At 51.0% G+C, this 17,357-nt stretch overlaps 1 protein-coding gene across 7 annotated transcripts in view; it reads right to left on the bottom strand.

Moving 5' to 3' along the window:
- Sfxn1 (sideroflexin 1) overlaps positions 1–15,320 on the bottom strand; it is a 17,975-nt gene extending 2,655 nt beyond the window's left edge. For 2 of the 7 annotated variants that reach the window (XM_013016105.1, XM_013016107.1), the window contains exons 1-10: positions 15,125–15,149; positions 14,014–14,186; positions 13,165–13,335; positions 12,781–12,879; positions 11,229–11,304; positions 10,057–10,142; positions 8,826–8,953; positions 7,872–7,921; positions 2,103–2,152; positions 1,301–1,348 (exon numbers count right to left, since the gene is read on the bottom strand). In XM_013016105.1, the coding sequence (XP_012871559.1) occupies positions 1,301–1,348; positions 2,103–2,152; positions 7,872–7,921; positions 8,826–8,953; positions 10,057–10,142; positions 11,229–11,304; positions 12,781–12,879; positions 13,165–13,335; positions 14,014–14,177 (872 nt within the window). In that variant the 5' untranslated portion in view covers positions 14,178–14,186; positions 15,125–15,149. The other 5 variants (XM_013016108.1, XM_013016111.1, XM_013016110.1 and 2 more) reach the window with 5 other exon arrangements.
- Positions 15,321–17,357: the final 2,037 nt, after the last annotated feature.

Raw genomic sequence — 17,357 nt, 5'->3', positions numbered from 1 at the left:
AAAAAAGCCGGAAGTGGCACTGTGGTTCAAGTGGTAGAGTGCTAGCCTTGAGCTGAAGAGCCGAGGGACAGCGCCCAGGCCCAGAGGCCAGGCCCCACGACCGGACATAAAAAAAATGAAAATCCCTTTTATTCCTAGAATAACAGAAGTGGCAGGGCGCTGGTACCTCACACCTGGAATCCTAGCTACTCAGGAGGCTGAGATCTGAGGATCACGGTTCAAAGCCAGCCCGGGCAGGAAAGTATGGGAGACTTGTATCTCTCCAACGAACCACCAGAAAACCGGAAGTGGCGCTGTGGCTCAAGTGGTAGAGCGCTTACTTGCCTTGAGCAAAAGGAGTAAAGGGACAGCACCCAGGCCCTGAGTTCGAGCCCCATAACCTCCAAAAATAAAAATAATAAAAAATCTGTCAGATGGAGGGTCCTGAGAAAGTTCTAGAACCGAACACTTGGCCCCAAACCTACTCTGAAAGTCTAGGATAATCAGGGAGGAGGGGGTATGTGGACAAAACCCAGACAATGCAAACACTACATTCTAGATCAATGAACCAGAGGCCAGCTTCAAACATGGATCCTCTAGGCCTCAGCCTCCTGTGTAACTAGGATTATAGGTGTGGCCACTGGCACCCGGTTCTTTTCATTTTTTTTTCTTTTCTTCTTTTTGGTACAGTTCAGAACTCTGAAGAGTTTCTGGAATGAGCATGCACGGTCATAGCATAAGCAAAAGAATTCGGGTAAGCGTGCATAAAGAAGCAGTGAATGAATGCCGATCTAGACAGCTGCCCATGGCCGAGAACTCCAGAGCAGCCTCCCATGAAGCAGTGCCGGATACAGGAAGCAGGAAGAAGAGAAGCAGACACACCAAGAACAGAGCAAGTAATAATAATAATGATAATAAAATGCCAGGCACCGATGGCTCACACTGGTTATCCTAGCTACTCAGGAGGCTGAGATCTGTAGATCAACGTTCAAAGCCAGCCTGGGCAGGAAAGCCCGTGAGACTCTTCGAATCTCTAATAAACTACCAAAAAGCTGGAAGTGGAGCTGTGGCCTTGAGCAGAGGAAATGACAGGGACAGTACCCAGGCTATGAGTTTGAACCCGCAGGACTGGCACTAAATAACAAACCAAACCAGGTAGGAAGCAGCTGGGTAAGAAGATGAAGATTGAAAGTGTACCCCAGGCTCTTTGCTACCTCTTTTGAGGTCCAACTTCTGGCCAGGGAAACAGGCCATGGCCCCTGTGTCTCCAGTCCTTTCTTAGGGTGACATGTTTGCTGTTTGGAAGAAAATGGGCACCCACCTTTTTTGGGGGAAGAGGGCACAGCACAGGGGTGTGGCAAACACCAAGCTGAAAATATAAAATAAGAATTAGCATTCCGGGTGGGTGGCTTTGCGGACTGACTTTTTTTTTTTTTTCAGTTTGTGACAACCCTCCAGACCCCGTTTGTCTTTGATGCTGGTCCTGGGGCTTGAACTCAGAGTCTCTCACTCACATCTGGCTTTCTTACTGGGGGCTGGAGCTCTACCATTTGAGCCACAACTCCACCGCCATTCTTTCTTTCTCTCTTTTTTGGTGCAAGTCCTAGAAGTTGAACTCAGGGCTTGGGCGCTATCCCTGAGCTTCTTTTGCTCAAGGTTCGCACTCTACCACTTGAGCCACAGCACCACTTCTGGCTTTTTTTCTTTTTTGAGTGGTTTATTGGAGATGAGAGTCTCATGGACTTTCCTGCCTGGGCTGGCCTTGAACCGTGATCCTCAGATCTCAGCCTCCTGAGCAGCTAGGATGACAGGCGTGCGCCACCAGCACCCAGCTCACTTCCAGCTTTTTTTTTTTTTTTTCTGGTTCATGGACTTCCTCTGCCTGTGCTGATGTTCAAACATCGTCCTCAGATCTCAGCCTCCTGCAAAACCCAGGTTCTGAGTTCAAGTCTCAGCATTAGCACTAGACAAATAAATAGATCAAACAGGTAAGAAACGAATGATCTTAAAAATGATCATCCTGCTAACTGTCCCGATGTGGTCAGGAAACACGATACACTGCGACCCCCAGAGAGCCGCACAATGACGCATCATTAATTTTAGCCAAGGCAGTTTCCACTCACCAGAAGCCAACCAACCCAACTTGAATGGGTGCGCTCATCCATGGGAACCGCTGTGGAGAGAGAGGGACGCAGGTGAACCCCTCCAGAATTGGGGGGCCTCCCCTTAAAGAGCCCCCCCTTCATCGGAGGAAGCACTCCCCCACGACAAAACCCAGGTGCAGGCGTTGAATAAAATCCCAGGTCACACTGCAAGTTAGTCCCGTCGGCCATCTGCAGATGAACACACATGCCAAGATGCAGTAGCCTGCACCCGCCTCCTCCCCACCTAGCAGAATCGGCGTGCAGCTTGATCCTTGCACAGAAGGTAGAGAAATCATATCATTCCGGCCTGTAAGGGTGCGTTTGTAGCTCCCGCCTGCAATCCAAGCAACTGGGGAGGCTGAAAATCGGAGGATGGCGATTGGAGGCGCAACTGTTGGTTGAGACTCCACTCACAGCGGGGGTCCGTGACAGGAAAAGGCACCTTTCAATTTTAGTTAGAACCTAACTCCTGGCTGGCGAGGCAGAAAAACCATGGCAGGAAGCCAGAAGAGGCCTTCCTCCCGCCTGGCTTCACATTCTCCACCCCCTCGGGTAGCTTATGGTTTTATTTGGCACAAGTCCACGTAAGAATATTTCTGGCACGGCATTCTCTTTTGGCTAATTGCTTTTGTTATTTTTGCTTCAAGCTGGCGCTCCACCACTTGAACCACGGCACTACTTCTCACTTTGGTTTTTGCTGGCCATTGGAGATACGGACGTCTCCTGGGCTTCCCTTGCCAGGCTGGGTTTTGAACAGCCATCCTCAGATGTTCGTGGCTGGGATTACAGGCATGAGCCACCGGCACCCAACACTTTTTTTTGTTGTTGTTCTTAATGGCAGGGGTTAAGTTGGGTTTTCTTGGGAAGGCAAAATGCTGTTAGAGTTTTAGTTTTCCTTCCTTTTTTTAAGGAGTGGCAGTAAAACACACACGATAAAAGAGCAACGAGACTCAGGGTTATCTAACCACGACCACGGAAACGGCTGCAGCCACATTGTGAACCCAAGCTGTTACCAAGACAAAGGTTGGGACCAGCAGGCGTACCCCAGTCCCCAGCAACGCACCTCTGGACAAAAGGACCATCAAGAGGAAGAGGACACTGAGCCACACTGGAGGGATCTGGGGGGCTCCATAACCCCCAAAAGATGGAAAGAATTAAGTATCATCACAGATCACTTAATGACAGGATTCACATATTCACATAGACCAGCTGCCTGCATCAGCCCAGCGACAGACTCTCATTGGTCCAGACGACTGGGTCATCAGTATGCGACTGTGATTCTCACCCCAGGCCCTCCCAGACATGAGAAATCTAGGTTGGAACACAGCAAAAGACTTAGTAAGCGTTGAGGTAAACCCTGTGCCTGGGTGAATGAGGCCCCAAAAGGGACCAGCAGAAGCTCTCCTTGTAACATCCAGAAGGCCAGAGGATTCCAACCCCACAACCCCCCAGCCCCGTCCTGCTTAACATACTCCGTTTTTCAAAACGTCGTCTGTGACTAAGCAAGTGAGTAGCATGTCTAGTCTTCACCTAGAGAGCCAGGGCTCACAGAACTGTGTGGAAGACAATCCCAATAAACTTCAGGCAAACCAAAGCTAACAACCATCCATAACAGAGCACAATACAAGTTAAAGAATATATACATATAACCAGGCACCAGTGGCTCACACCTGTAACCCCAGCTACTCAGGAGGCTGAGACCTGAGGATCGTGATTGGAAGCCAGCTGAGGTTTCGAAAGTCCATAAGATTCTTATCTCTGATGAACCATCAAAAAGCCAGAAGTGGAGCTCTGGCTCAAGGGCGCTAACCTTGAGCAAACATTAAAAAAAAAAAAGCTTAGGGCCCCGAGTTCAAGCCCTAGGACTGGTGCGCACACACACACAAAAAGATATACATATAACAATGACATATAAAAATATATAAGAAAGCCAGGTGCTGGTGGCTCACGCCTGTCATCCTGGCTACTCAGGAAGCTGAGATCTGAGGACTGCAGTTCAAAGCCAGCCCGGGCAGGAAAGTCTGTGAGACTCTGATCTCCAATAAACCACCAGAAAACTGGGAGTGGCGCTGTGGCTCAATGGTAGAGCGCTCGCCTTGAGCTGAAGAGTTGAGGGACAGCACCCAGGCCCAGAGTTCAAGCCCCACAACCGCCCCCCGCCCAAAAGAATATATAAGATATACTCAAAAAGATAATAAAAAGCTCAAAGTTAAGGTGATACATCATTTTCTCCAGTGTCGTTTTTTTCTCTTATGGTTCTATTAATATTAATATGCTCAACAACACACATTGAGTGTGTACGACATAACTTTTTTTTTGGTCGGTTGTGGGGCTTGAACTCTGGGCCTGGGCGCTGTCCCGCAGCTCTTCAGCTCCAGGCGAGCACTCTACCACTTGAGCCACAGCACCACTTCAGGTTTTCTGCTGGTTCATTGGAGATCAGAGTCTCACAGACTTTCCTGCCCGGGCTGGCTTTGAACTGTGCTCCTCAGATCTCAGCTTCCTGAGTAGCTAGGATGACAGGCGTGAGCCAATGGCGCCTGGCTGAGACATAACTCTTGCATTGCCTCTCATCACTTCAAACGTTTTTCTTCCTCTCATTCCTTGTGCCCTTTTGCTATTCTCTTTCCTGTCCATCTGCCAGCCCGGCCACCTCTGATCTATCTTCTGTCCCTATGGATGCACTCACAGCAAACAGGATTTTATATTTGCAAGCACTTGGAAATCATCCTAAGATTCATGCACGCTGTTGAAGAGGATCAATAGTCCTTTATCTTAAATTTTAAAAAAACATGGCTGGTGTAAGCATTCCTGAGTTATGAAGAACCATTCTACAGGTCAATTGCCACCAGTGGTCTAGGCTCCCATTTTGTAGGATCCTGTACCTGGTGGTGGTGGTGGTGGTGTGGGGGGTGCAGTACCGGGCATGTCCACGAGGAGGCGCCCAGAGCACCAGTTGTTCCCTAAGCCCCATCAGCCCATCACGATAGCTATTCTTGGTTGGGCTCCTGGGGTTTGAGTCTGACTTTCTTCAAATACACAGCGCCATAGCGTTTGCTCCTTTTGAGAGGCCGTATGTATTTGGTGTATCATCTCTTGCTTGCTTTTGTGCTGGGTTGTTCTGTTGATGTGGGTGTTGAACTTATTCAGGATTTAAATTCTCATCGGAAGGATGGGCTTTGCCAAATACCCCTCCCCATCTGTCTCTGTCTCCTGTCTTTTTAATACCTGTATACTTTGTTTGGTTTTGTCTGGGGCGGGGAGGGAGACAGAATTTGAACATCTTCACCAAGTCTTAATTTTATCCATTTTTCTTGGCTGTCTGGGTTGTGCATTTGATGTTCCATAGAAGAGATCTAGTCATCCTAGCTACTCAGGAGGCTGAGATCTGAGGATCGTGGTTTGAAGCCAGCTCAGATAGAAAAGTCCCCGTGAGACTGTTACCTCCATTGAACCACTCAAAAACCAGAAGTGGAGCTGTGGCGCAAAGTGGTAGAGCCCTAGCCTTGAACAAAAGAGCTCAGGGAGAGCGCTCAGGTCCTGAGTTCAAGCCCCAGGGCTGACCAAATTAAAAAAAAATCTCCTGGGGCTTGGAGGCATGGCTCAGGTGGGTAGAGCTTCAGCTAATGGGTGAAAACATCAGATACCAAATTTGAATCCCAGTCTCAGACTGAAAGAACCCAAGAACCCCAAAACCTCCACGTGGCTCAGTATTCTTTTTTTTATGTAGTAGCTTTATAACCGTAGAGAGTTCTACATTTAGGGTACATCTATTTTTAAGCAGTAGCTTTATGAATGTAGTTTTACATTTAGAGTACATAGAGTACAATCAGTTTCCTGCCCATCCTGTAAGCTTCTGTGTGTCCCTTGGCTGGTTTTCTGGTCGTCTCTGCCCATCTCTGCCAACTGGGTAAGACGGTTGCTTTGTGCTTCTTGTGGCTCGGGCCATCACCATGACAACCACTGATTCTGGGTCTTTTCTCCCACCAATCCTTGAGAGTTGGGCCCAAGCCCAATTTCTAGTTCCTGCCTTCCTGTTTGATACGCAGCAGGCACTTGACACAGGCTTCCCGAACAAACGCCGCCTGTGAATGAGCAAATGAAGTGCTCCACGCTCACACCGGTCTCGAGGACTTTCCTGTCTGGGCTGGCCTCGAACCTCGAGCCTCCGATCTCAGCCTCCTAAATCACTAAGATGACCGATGTGAGCCACCAGCCCTGGGCTAGTGAAAATCCCCACAGTAGCCCAAAGAGGCAACTACCAGGAGATTCATAGGAACACCATGATTTTTAGGCAGCCAACTTTTTTTTTTTTTGGGGGGGGGGGTTGAGTTCCAGAACTTTCCATGAGTCCCTTGCCCACAGCTGAGGCCTTTTGCCAGCACGGCTCAGGAGACGAGTTACTCCCAGAGCACGAGTGTTGGCAAAGAGCTGAAAATGAGCAGTTCATCTCCTGTTTGCAGAGGAGTTGGGTCATTTGCCAGGGAAAAGCCTGGGTCAGTTCAACCTTGCACACACATGGCTGGTACGGTGGGCACCCAGGCCGATGCTCACCACCTGCCTGGGCATGCGTACGCCAGAGAAATCAGGAGAAAATGATCTCCCGATCCTTTGAGTCTGATCGATGGGACTTCCACCAAAGGTGACCTGTGTATAGGCGAATGCAATATTTAAATGCACTTGCACTTGGGAAGGTGTGTCTGGAGTACTTAGCTCAGGAGTACTTAATCTTTTTCAAAGCAACACTGCAGTGAAACCGAAGGTCTAGAACTACCACCAAACTTCCTCCAGTAGCTAGCAAGGGGCACGGACCCGTCCTGGAGGGGTGTGTGGGGGTAAAGCAGGCAGCGGGCATCTGCGGGAGAGTCAGGAAGAAAGCCTTCCAGATTGCAACTGCAGGGTCCCGTGACAAAGCTCAGACCTGTAAGTTAAGATGAGGGTGTGGAGAAAAGCGATCGTTTCTCATCAGATACAGGAAAGAGCCCGGAGCAGCCTGGCTATACAGAGGGCCCTGGAGGGTGAGAAAATGCCAGAAACTTCCATCTGCCACAGCCTGAAACCTCCAAACACTTCTGTCTTCTGTTGCATGTTAGTCCGTGGCTAGAAAACATGGCAGCCCGGCCAACTGAATGGACTCAGAGAACCACGTTCAGTCTTAGCGATCGGCATGGACGGAGAGAATGTGAATTTTCTTAAGAGAAATGGTGGAATTCCAGGCCACGATTGGGACACAGGGCCCACCAAACAGGGGCCCTGGGGTAGTGGCCCTGGGGCATGGCTGCCAGCCTTCACTGCTGGCCCAACCGTTAAGCTTCGCGTCTGTCTCCTTATTATTACGTGGGGCTCATGTGCATCTGAGATGCACAGGGAAAGAGGCAGACATGGGGACCGATCTTACAAGGGTTTTCCAAGTCACTGAAAACCCTGATCACAACCTTTTGTTGTTGTTGTCATTGATCCTGGGGCTTGAACTCTGGGCCTGGGCGCTGTCCCTCAGCTCTTCAGCTCAAAGTGAGCGCCCTACCACCTGAGCCACAGCGCCACTTCTGGCTTTTTGCTGATTCATGGGAGATAAAGTCATATAGACTTTCCTGCCCAGGCTGGCTTCAAACGTTGATCCTCAGATCTCAGCCTCCAGAGTAGCTGGGATGACAGGCGTGAGCCACCAGTGCCCAGCTTGAATTCTTTACTTTTTTTTTTTTTAATTGCAGGACAGGATTAAAGAAAGGAGCACAGAGCTAGGCTTACCTTCAGAAAAGCCTTCTTTTCTAGAGTGTTCATGATGAATGGAGGGATGGCTGGAAGTAAGAGAAAGTCAAGAAAGTCTTTAGTTCAAGTCTACTTGGAACTTACCTCCCCCAAGAAGTTAGATTTATGTCACTTTGGGGCTCTATTTCTTACATTGGGACAATGGAAAGTAGCGATTCCTTGGATTACTCAGTTTAAATGGATCCATTTGTACTAGACACTAGTAACTCCTGCCTATCATTGTAGCTATTCAGGAGGCTGAGATCTGAGGATCGAGGTTCGAAGCCAGCCTGGGCATGAAAGTCTGTGAAACTCTTATCCCCAATTGACCAAGAAAAAGCCAGAAAGTAGCCCGGCACCGGTGGCTCACACCTGTCATCCTAGCTACTCAGGAGGCTGAGATCTGGGGATCGTGGTTCAAAGCCAGCCTGAGAAAGGAAAGTCTCTACGAGTCTAATCTCCAATTAATCCCAGAAAAAACTGAAAATGGTGCTGTAGCTCGAGTGGTAGGGTGCTAGACCTGAACACGAAGAGCTCAGGGACAGCACCCCGGGCCCAGTGTTCAAGGCCCAGGACGAGCAAAACAAACAAACAAAAATGCAACAGTGAGCGTAGTAGAATGCCCGAGTTCTAGCTCCCGTACTGTCACACACCCACCAAAAACCACAGTAAATAAATGCATGGATTGGCACGTGCATAAGCACGCTGCACCATCTCTGGGAGCTTCATGAATCTGTTCCATGAAACCCATCAAGTAGTAAATGCATTTGCAGTTAAGTCAAAATGGATCCCGTTCTCCAGACTTCTGCCAAGGTGCTGTCCCTGAGTTTTTGTATTTTTCATTTACTTTTTAAAAATCTCTCCTGGTGTCTCCTCCAGAAAGGAATGAATGATTTGGGCTGTCATTGTATCCTAACCTCTAAAATTTGATCTTAGCCGTCCACGTCCACTCACCCATGCCCGGGGCGGCCATGAGGATCCTGGAGACCACAACTTGCGTGATGGCTTGCTGGGCAGCGTTGGCAGACTCGCCCAGGCGGTTGCCACGCTCATCCGTGATGGGAATGCCCACTTTGAGTTCCCTGGAGAGAAGAAGAACAGCTCCAATCTACCTGGCAGTGAGCAAGCCCCTCCCCCAGCAGCACCATGCCCACCCAAGTGTCCCGGATGGGCAGGACCAGCTCTGGGTCTACACACGATCACCAAGTTTAATGCTGCAAGAGACACGAAAGGAAAAGAACTCGAGTGTCCTTTTAGAAAGAGCCACCCAGGAAGCTGGGATCTGAGGACTGAAGTTCAAAGCCAGCCTCGCCAGAAAAGACTGCAGAGCCCTCATCTCCAATGAACCGCCAACATGCTGTAAGTGGAGTTGGGGTTCAAGTGGTAGCATGCCAGCCTTGAGCAAGAAGGCGAAGGAACAGAGCAAGGCCCTGAGTTCAAGTCCCAGTACCGACACACAGACACAGAGAGACATCTCCAGACACACACACACACAGTGAAGGAGAATCTCTTCTAACAATGCCATGACCTGAAGGATGGATACGCTGACTGAAAGCCAAGTTAGTTCTATGCTGATGTACAAATCGGAGCAGCCTTCGAAATCAGAAAATAGACACAACATGTCGGTAATTGAGAAGTCAAGCTGGCCTCCCCGCTGTTATCCTGGCTACTCAGGAGGCTGAGATCTGAGGATCGTGGTTCAAGACCAGTCTGGGCAGGAAAAGTCCATGAGACTCTGATCTCCCGTGAACCACCAGCAAACCAGAAGTGGAGCTGTGGCTCAAGTGGTAGAGCGCTCACCTTGAGCAAAAGAGCTGAGGGACAGTGCCTAGGCCCTGAGTTCAAGCCTCAGTATGAGAGAGAGAGAGAGCGTTCAGCCTCTTGGCTTGTTAGCACCACTTCCAGCTTTATCTGAGTAGTTTATTGGAGGTAAAAGTCTCACAGACATTTTTCTGCCCGGGCAGGTTGAGATCCTCCATCCTCAGATCGCAGCTTCCTGAGTAGCTCGGATCGTCTTCTTCATTCTCTACGTGTTCTATTTCTATTCCACACTGGCTGAGCTTACCGCCTTCATGGCTCCAACCACACCCAATCCTAGTCCTGGATTGCAGCAGCTTTCATGTGAACATGGTCCATGATCCCAGAATGCTCTGGGGTGAAGCCTGGGTGTGTGTGCACGGCTCACCTCTGCCTCATTAGTGGGATATTGATGCAGTTCGCAGCAGCCACGGCAGCAAAGGGCACAAAACGCCCCACGAGGGATGACACGTGCTGCAGAGAGAAAGCCGAGAGCGTCAGCGCATGCGTGCAGTTCACTGGAGAGACATACTTCGAGGTATCTATGTAGAAATGCTCTAGAGCCGGGTGTCGGTGGCTCCCGCCTGTCATCCCAGCTACTCAGGAGGCTGAAGATCGGAGGATCCATGCATGAACCCAGACTGGAGAGAGTATCCTATGAGACTTTTCTCTCCAGTGGAACCCCCAACCCCCCCCCCCAAAAAAAAAGCTAGAAGTGGAGCTGTGGCTCAAGTGGTAGAGCTCCAACCTGGTGTGAAGAAAAGCTCAGAGACAGCATCCAGGTCCCTGAGTTCAAGCCCTAGGACAGACATACAAAGAACAAAAGCAAAAACTAAAACTAAAACCGTGCGGCCCAGTGGCTTTTCTGATGTTTTCCCCTCGGCATCTTGACGGCTCTGTGTGATTGGTTAAAAGCACATAGCTAGGAATTGGGAAGCGAGGCTCCGTGTGATTGGTTAAAAGCACACAGCTAGGAACTAGAGGCGTGGCTCCGTGAGTTAGTAGGACCCTAGCCAATGCGCAAGAGCATCAGGTACCAAGTTCGACTCCTAATCTGTGACCAAAGAGGAAAAAAACACCAGGAAAAGATAGAGGCTGAAGATCACTTCATCAGAGGTAAACTGCCCACAGGAGTGTTTGCCTGTAAGCGTTTTGTGTGTGTGTGTATGTGTGTGTGTGTGTCCAGGGCTTGAACTCAGGGCCTGGGCGCTATCCCTGAGTTCTTCAGCTCAAGGCGAGCGCTCTATCACTTTGAGCCACAGCACCACTACCAGTTTTCTGGTGGTTCACTGGAAATAAGAGTCTCATGGATTTTCCTGCCCAGGCTGGCCTTGAACCTCAGTCCTCAGCTCTCAGCCTCCTGAGTAGCTGGGATGACAGGTGGGAGCTGTTGAAAGCAGGCTGGAAGGGAATTCAGCATCAAATGCAGAGGTGGGAGCCTCTCACATCCGGTTGGTGCCAATCTCTCAGGAGCAGCAGGCCGCAAGACAGGAATGTGCAGGAGACTACAGCTTAGAGGCAGGCAGGGCGGGGCCAGCTCAGGAGATTACAGCCCAGTACCTTGGTTAATGCATTTAGTCCCAGAGCTGTCACCACGGCACCTGAGGTGGCAGAGACATAGGCTGTTCCCAATTCACTGTGAAGAGAAAAGACACCGGGTAATCAGCGCTGTGTGTCAGGCAGCCATGGGACAGACGACAAGCCAGAAGGAAGGCAGGAGGCAGGGATGAAAGAAATAGGGGTCAGCTATTCACGCCTGCCATCCTAACTCCTCAGGAGGCCTAAATCAGAGGATGCTAGTTTGAGGCCGGCTGGGGCAGGCTGAGGCTTTCTCTGCTCGAGGCTAGCCCTCTACCACTTGGGCCAGAGCTCCATGTCTGGCTTTTTGGCAGTCTGTTGGAGATAAGAGTCTGGTGGGATTTTGCTTCCCAGGCTGGTTTCGAACCCCCACCATCCCGAGTTCTCAGGCTTCCTGTGTAGCTAGGATGACACCAGCGCCCGACATGCTTTTAAGTCTTCTACAAAGCTTATGTTAACGTTTTTTTTGTTGAGCTAATAATCTCTATAGCATGTCTGAATTTTCTGTTTTTATTGGGGGGGGCAAATATGTCAGCCTAGGCAGGTAACAGGGTCAGCACCAGCCCCCCATGACCTCAGCTGAGATGAGCCTATAAGCAGGCCACACAAAGCTCAACCTATCGGTGACCAGGGACTGGATCCAGCCCTGCCCACAGCCCTAACAGCACAGATCCTACCCAAGAAGTCAGGGAGCAAACAAATTCCCTTGATTCAGAGGGAGGAAGAGGGGCACTTAGGACTTTAAACAAGGTACACAAGCTGATTTGTTTGTTTGGTTTTGAATGGTGCCAGGAATGGACCTGGAACTCAGGACCTCCAGCTTGTTGTGCTCAAGCCTGGCGCTCTACCCCTTGAACCACAGTACCACTTCCGGCATTTTGCTGGTCAGTTGGAGACCAGAGACTCAGGCGCTTTCCTGCCCGGGCTGACTTTGAAACTTGTTTTCTCAGATCTCAGCCTCCTGAGAGGTGAGCCAACAGACCAGCGCCTCCATTCATTCAACCCCAGGAGTGGGGCGGGGCCGGGGAAGGGGTGGGGCCAGCGAGGGGGCGTGGCCAACGAGGATGTAACCAGTGTGTGGGGGTGTGTGTGTCCGGTGATAGGTGGGCCCAGCAAGGGGCGTGGCCAACGAGGATGTAGCCTGTGTGTGGGGTGTGCCCGGTGATAGGTGGGCCCAGCGAGGGGCGTGGCCAACGAGGATGTAGTCTGTGTGTGTGGGGTGTGCCTGGTGATAGGTGGGCCCAGCGAGGGGCGTGGTCAGCAAGGGGGAGGGTGGTGGAATAGGGCGTGGTCTGTGAGGAACAGGACAGGCAGGGGGCGTGGTCAGCTATAGGCAGGTCCAAAGAGGCAGGGCCAATAAGGGTAAGGCTGGTGTGGGGCGTGGTCGGCGAGGGGGGCAGGACAGGCGGAGGGTGCGCTCAGCTATTGGTGGGCCTGACAAGAGGCGTGACCAATGAGAGGAAGGCAGGGGCGTGGCCGGCGAGGGGGCGTGGCCAGAGCGGGGGGCGTGGCTCACAAGCGCTCGGGCTCTTACCTGACGCTCAGGGGCGCGTCCCCGCTGCGGTTGGTGTAGTTAACCACGGCGTTGAAGGACTGGTTGACCCACTGCCAGAAGAGCACGGCCGGCGTGGTCCTGGAACGGCCAGCCACCAGTTTTTATTTTTAATTTTACATTTCTCCCCCTCCACCTCTGCCTCAGGAATGGCTGAGATTCCAGGCGTGCCTGACCGTGCGGGGCCAGCGCGACGGGTTGGAATCATTCAATCCCGGCCATCCATTCCCCCACGGCCATCCTCAGCCCCGCACAGACAGCAAAAAGCGCCAATCGGTGCAAGAAAATCATCGTGGACCTGTCCCCCTCCCAACAAACAAGCCAGACTCTGAGCGTTGAAGTAATGCTGGATTTTCCCCAGCTCACCGGTAAAAAGTCATCATGCAGCCGGTGATGGTCATGTTCATCGGAACCTGAGCCGACATCCGTCCGATCAGGATCATCTTCTCGCCCGTGTCCGGGTGAAAAGCCGAGTCGTAAACATACTTGGCTCTCCATAGCTCGTTTTCTGTGAGCCCCGGAGGAATAACCCCTTGCCTAAGAATAACAACGAGAAAACAACAACGGCAAGGTTTCATTCCAAGTGTGTGGCCAGTACTCTAGAAGCAGGAGCTGCCAGATTTTCAGAAAGAAATTAAGCCTGGATGGAGGGACACAGGATCATTCATTCATTCCTTCATTCATTCATGGTGCTATGGATCAAACCCAGGACCTGGGACAAACTAGTACATTACCACTGAGCCACAACCCCAGCCCTGTCAGTAAACAGTTTAAACCACAAAGGACCAAAAACTCCCTCCAAAAATCACTTAAGCCGGGCACTGGTGGCTCACGCCTGTCATCCTTGCTACTCAGGAGGCTGAGATCTGAGGATCAGGATTCAAGGCCAGCCCAGGCAAGAAAGTCCGTGAGACTCTTATCTCCAATAAACTACTCAGAAAAAAAGCTGGAAGTAGCTCTGTGGCTCAAGTGGTAGAGCACTAGCCTTGAGCACAAAGAAGCCCAGGGATGGCACTCAGGCCCTGAGTTCAAGCCCAGGACGAGCACAAGAAGAGAAAAGAAAAGGAAAGAGAAAAAGCTAAGCCAGAGCACAATGCCCTGAGTTCAAGTCCTAATACTGGCACGCATACACACACACACACACACACACACACACACGGCTATAAAAGAGGGAAGATTTGTGCAGGAAACCAAGGCCGGGCGCCTAAGTGTCACCTGTAGTCATGGACGATTCTCCTGGCGTTCTCCAGCTGCTCATCCGTTAGGAGGACATTCCTGGGGTCGGTCACAGTGAAGAAATGATTGGCTCGTCCCACGAAGGTGCTTTGATCCCATCGAGGCTCCTTGATGTTGATATTCGCAGGAACCTCCCCCGACATCGTCCTGGACTACAGGAGGCAGACACGAGCCTAGGTCAGGCGACGTTGGAGGTGGTAGAGAGGCCAGAAATCCCATCACCTCTTAACCAACTTCCTATAAGCCCCCTCCCCGCTGGTTAGAGGCTGGGAAAACTCCCTATAGAAGACAGAAATGAGCCTGTCATCCTCGCTCCTCAGGAGGCTGAGATCTGAGGATCGCAGTTGGAGGCCAGCCTTGGGCAAGAAAGTCCGTGAGACTCTTCTCTCCAATGAACCACCAGAAAACTGGAAGTGGGGCTGTGGCTCAAAGTGGCAGAGTGCCAAGCCTTGGGAGAAAAAGCTAAATAAACAAGGGTACAAGGTGCCAAGTTCAAGTCCTAGTTGATATACTCAGCTTTGATATGGTTTCACCTTTGTTCCATGAACAGTTATCACAGAGATATTAACTTTCTTTCACCTTGAAAGCTGATGATCCCCAGTTTGGGTGTGAGTACCAGGGCTTACATTGGGAGACCCTCTCTCAGGAGGCTGAGGTCTGAGGATCGTGGTTCAAAGCCAGCCCGGGCAGAGAAGTCTGTGAGACTCTGATCTCCAACGAGCCAGCAAAAAGCTCCAAGTGGAGCTGTGGCTCAAAGTAGCAGAGCACCAGCCTTGAGCACAAATGCCCGGGCTCTGAGTTCAAGCCCAGCACCTAAGAAATGCTACTTTTCAGGGTGAAGGGATTTGGCCATGGTGACTGGTAAGGATCGGGGAACAGGAAACTCTGAGAGCAAGAAGGGGTTCGAGCAATCTTTGGCCCATTGGCCAACCAAGGTGGGCAGGTCAGGGGCTGGGGAAGGTGACCCCAGGGGAGTCCCCAGAGCCCCCGGGAGGAATGGCTGCCCACCTTTTGGCCACTTCTGACCTCTCGAAGTCTAGACAATCAAGCCATGGAGTTTCAAGGGACTGGACTTGCGGGGATTCCTTACATTAGCCCCAGAGTCGGAACCCGCCACCATCTTACCGACTTACAGAGAATCCCGAGCTACACTGCATGGGCAGAAGAGACAGATACCAACACACTTGGTGACTCGCGCCCCAGCTCCCAGAACTGGGAGAGGAGAAAGAGAGGAAGGAAGGAAGGAAGGAAGGAAGGAAGGAAGGAAGGAAGGAAGGAAGGAAGGAAGGAAAGGGAGGAAGGAGGAAAGGAAAGAAAGAAGGAGGGAAGGAAAAAAGAGAGAAAGGAGGGAATGAAGGAAAGATGGGAAGAAGGAAGGAAAGAAGAAGGAAAGAAGAAAAGGAAGGAAAAAAGAAAGGAGGGAAGAAAGGAAGGAAGGAAAGAAAGAAAAAAGGGAGGAAAGGAGAGGAAGGAAAGAAAGAAAGATGGGAAGAAGGAAGGAAGAAGGAAGAAAAGGAAAGAAGGAAAGGGAAGGAAGAAAAGGAAAGAAAGGAGGGAAGGAAATAAAGAGGGAGTAGGAAGGAAATAAGAATGGAAAGAAAGGAAGAAGGGAAAGAAGGAAGAAAAGAAGGAAGGAAAATGGAAGGGAGGAAGAAAAGGGAGGAAGGAGGAAAGGAAAGAAAGAAGGAAGCAAAGAAGGAGGGAAGGAAAAAAGAAGGAAGGAAGGGAAGGAAGGAAAGATGGAATGAAGGAAGAAGGAAGAAAAGGAAGGGAAAAAAGAAAAAAGGAAACAAAGAAGGAGAGAAGTAAGAAAGAAAGAAAGGAAAGAAAAGAAAGAAGGGAGGAAAGGAGAGGAAGGAAGGAAAGAAAGCTGGAAAGGAAGAAGGAAGAAAAGGAAAGAAGGAAGGAAAGAAGGAAGCAAAGAAGGATGGAAGGAAAGAAAGAGGGAGAGGGAAGGAAGGAAGGAAGGAAGGAAGGAACGAAGGAACGAAGGAAGGAAGGAAGAAAAAGGAAGAAGAAGGGTAGGTTAAAAAGGATGGAAAGGAAGGAAGGAAGAATGAGAAAAGGCAGCCTCTGGACTGACAGACACAAGCCCGGCCCGTGGCTATCCCTGATGGTCAAGCTGACCCGGAGCCCGGGACGAGTGTAATGATTAACGTGACCCCAGATCTCAACCCCACCGGCTGCTTCTTTACCTTGAACTTCAGCCTCAGCCAGCCGTCAACCCTTCCCTGCTCCAACCCCATCGCCCGCATCTTATCACCAGGACTTTATTCTTTACTTGTTTATATATTAATTTACTTTCTTTAAATTTTTTTTTGGCCAGTCCTGGGGCTTGAACTCAGGGCCTGGGCGCTGTCCCTGAGCTTCTTTTGCTCAAGGCGAGCGCTCTACCACTTGAGCCACAGCACCACTTCTGGCTTTTTCTGTGTCTGTGGTGCTGAGGAATCGAACCCAGGGCCTCATGCATGCTAGGCAAGCGCTCTACCACTGAGCCACCTTCCCAGCCCCAGGACTTTCAAGACAAAAAGGACAAGTGAATCTCTGATTTGGGGCTGAAATCAGCCTCGCCCCCCTCCCCCGCCCAGCACCCCCAGGTCCTGTGTAAGTTGGGGTCCGGCCCAAAGCCTCCGTTGCTAATTCTGGGCAGGTGGGGAAGAGGAAATGCCAGTAAGGCGAGAGTAGCCCTGGCCCAGGCCACCATTCCTGTGTGAGGAATGGACTAAAGGCAGGTGCTACCATCCTTGGCCGCCTTGTGAGGTGGGTGGGCCTGCTCCCCTCTGTCCTCTGTGTGGCCAGATCACAGCATTCTCGAGTGCTCCCCCCGCCTTCTCTCAGCTGCATAGGAACCCTGTTGGATGGTCCGGCTGGGATGGTAGCAGGCACCTCCGTGGCCAGGAAGTGAGGTTGAGATGACGTGGGCATGAGGGTGGGTGTGGGGAGAACAAAAATCATGGACTTCATTTCCCCCAAGCTGAGTCTGACGGATGCACACAGGAATGGCCACACCAGGAGCCAAGTGGCTCACGCCTGTCATCCCAGCCACTCAGGAGGCTGAGATCTGAGGATCGCGGTTCAAAGCCAGCCCGGGCAGGAAAGGTCATGAGACTCCAATCTCCAATCAACCACCAGAAAACCGGAAGTGGCGCTGTGGCTCAAGTGGTAGAGCACTCGCCTGGAGCTGAAGAGCTGAGGGACAGCGCCCAGGCCCTGAGTTCAAGACCCATGACTGGGGTGGGGAGGTGGATGGTCAACCTGTAGCTTGTGGCAGGGCTAGAAGCATGGTTCAAGGGGTAGAGTGCCAGGTAAGCAAGCCAAGCTGA

Source organism: Dipodomys ordii, unplaced genomic scaffold, assembly GCF_000151885.1.
Source record: "Dipodomys ordii isolate 6190 unplaced genomic scaffold, Dord_2.0 Scaffold29, whole genome shotgun sequence".
Taxonomy (NCBI): domain Eukaryota; kingdom Metazoa; phylum Chordata; class Mammalia; order Rodentia; family Heteromyidae; genus Dipodomys; species Dipodomys ordii.
This window is presented reverse-complemented; position numbering and strand designations above follow the sequence as displayed.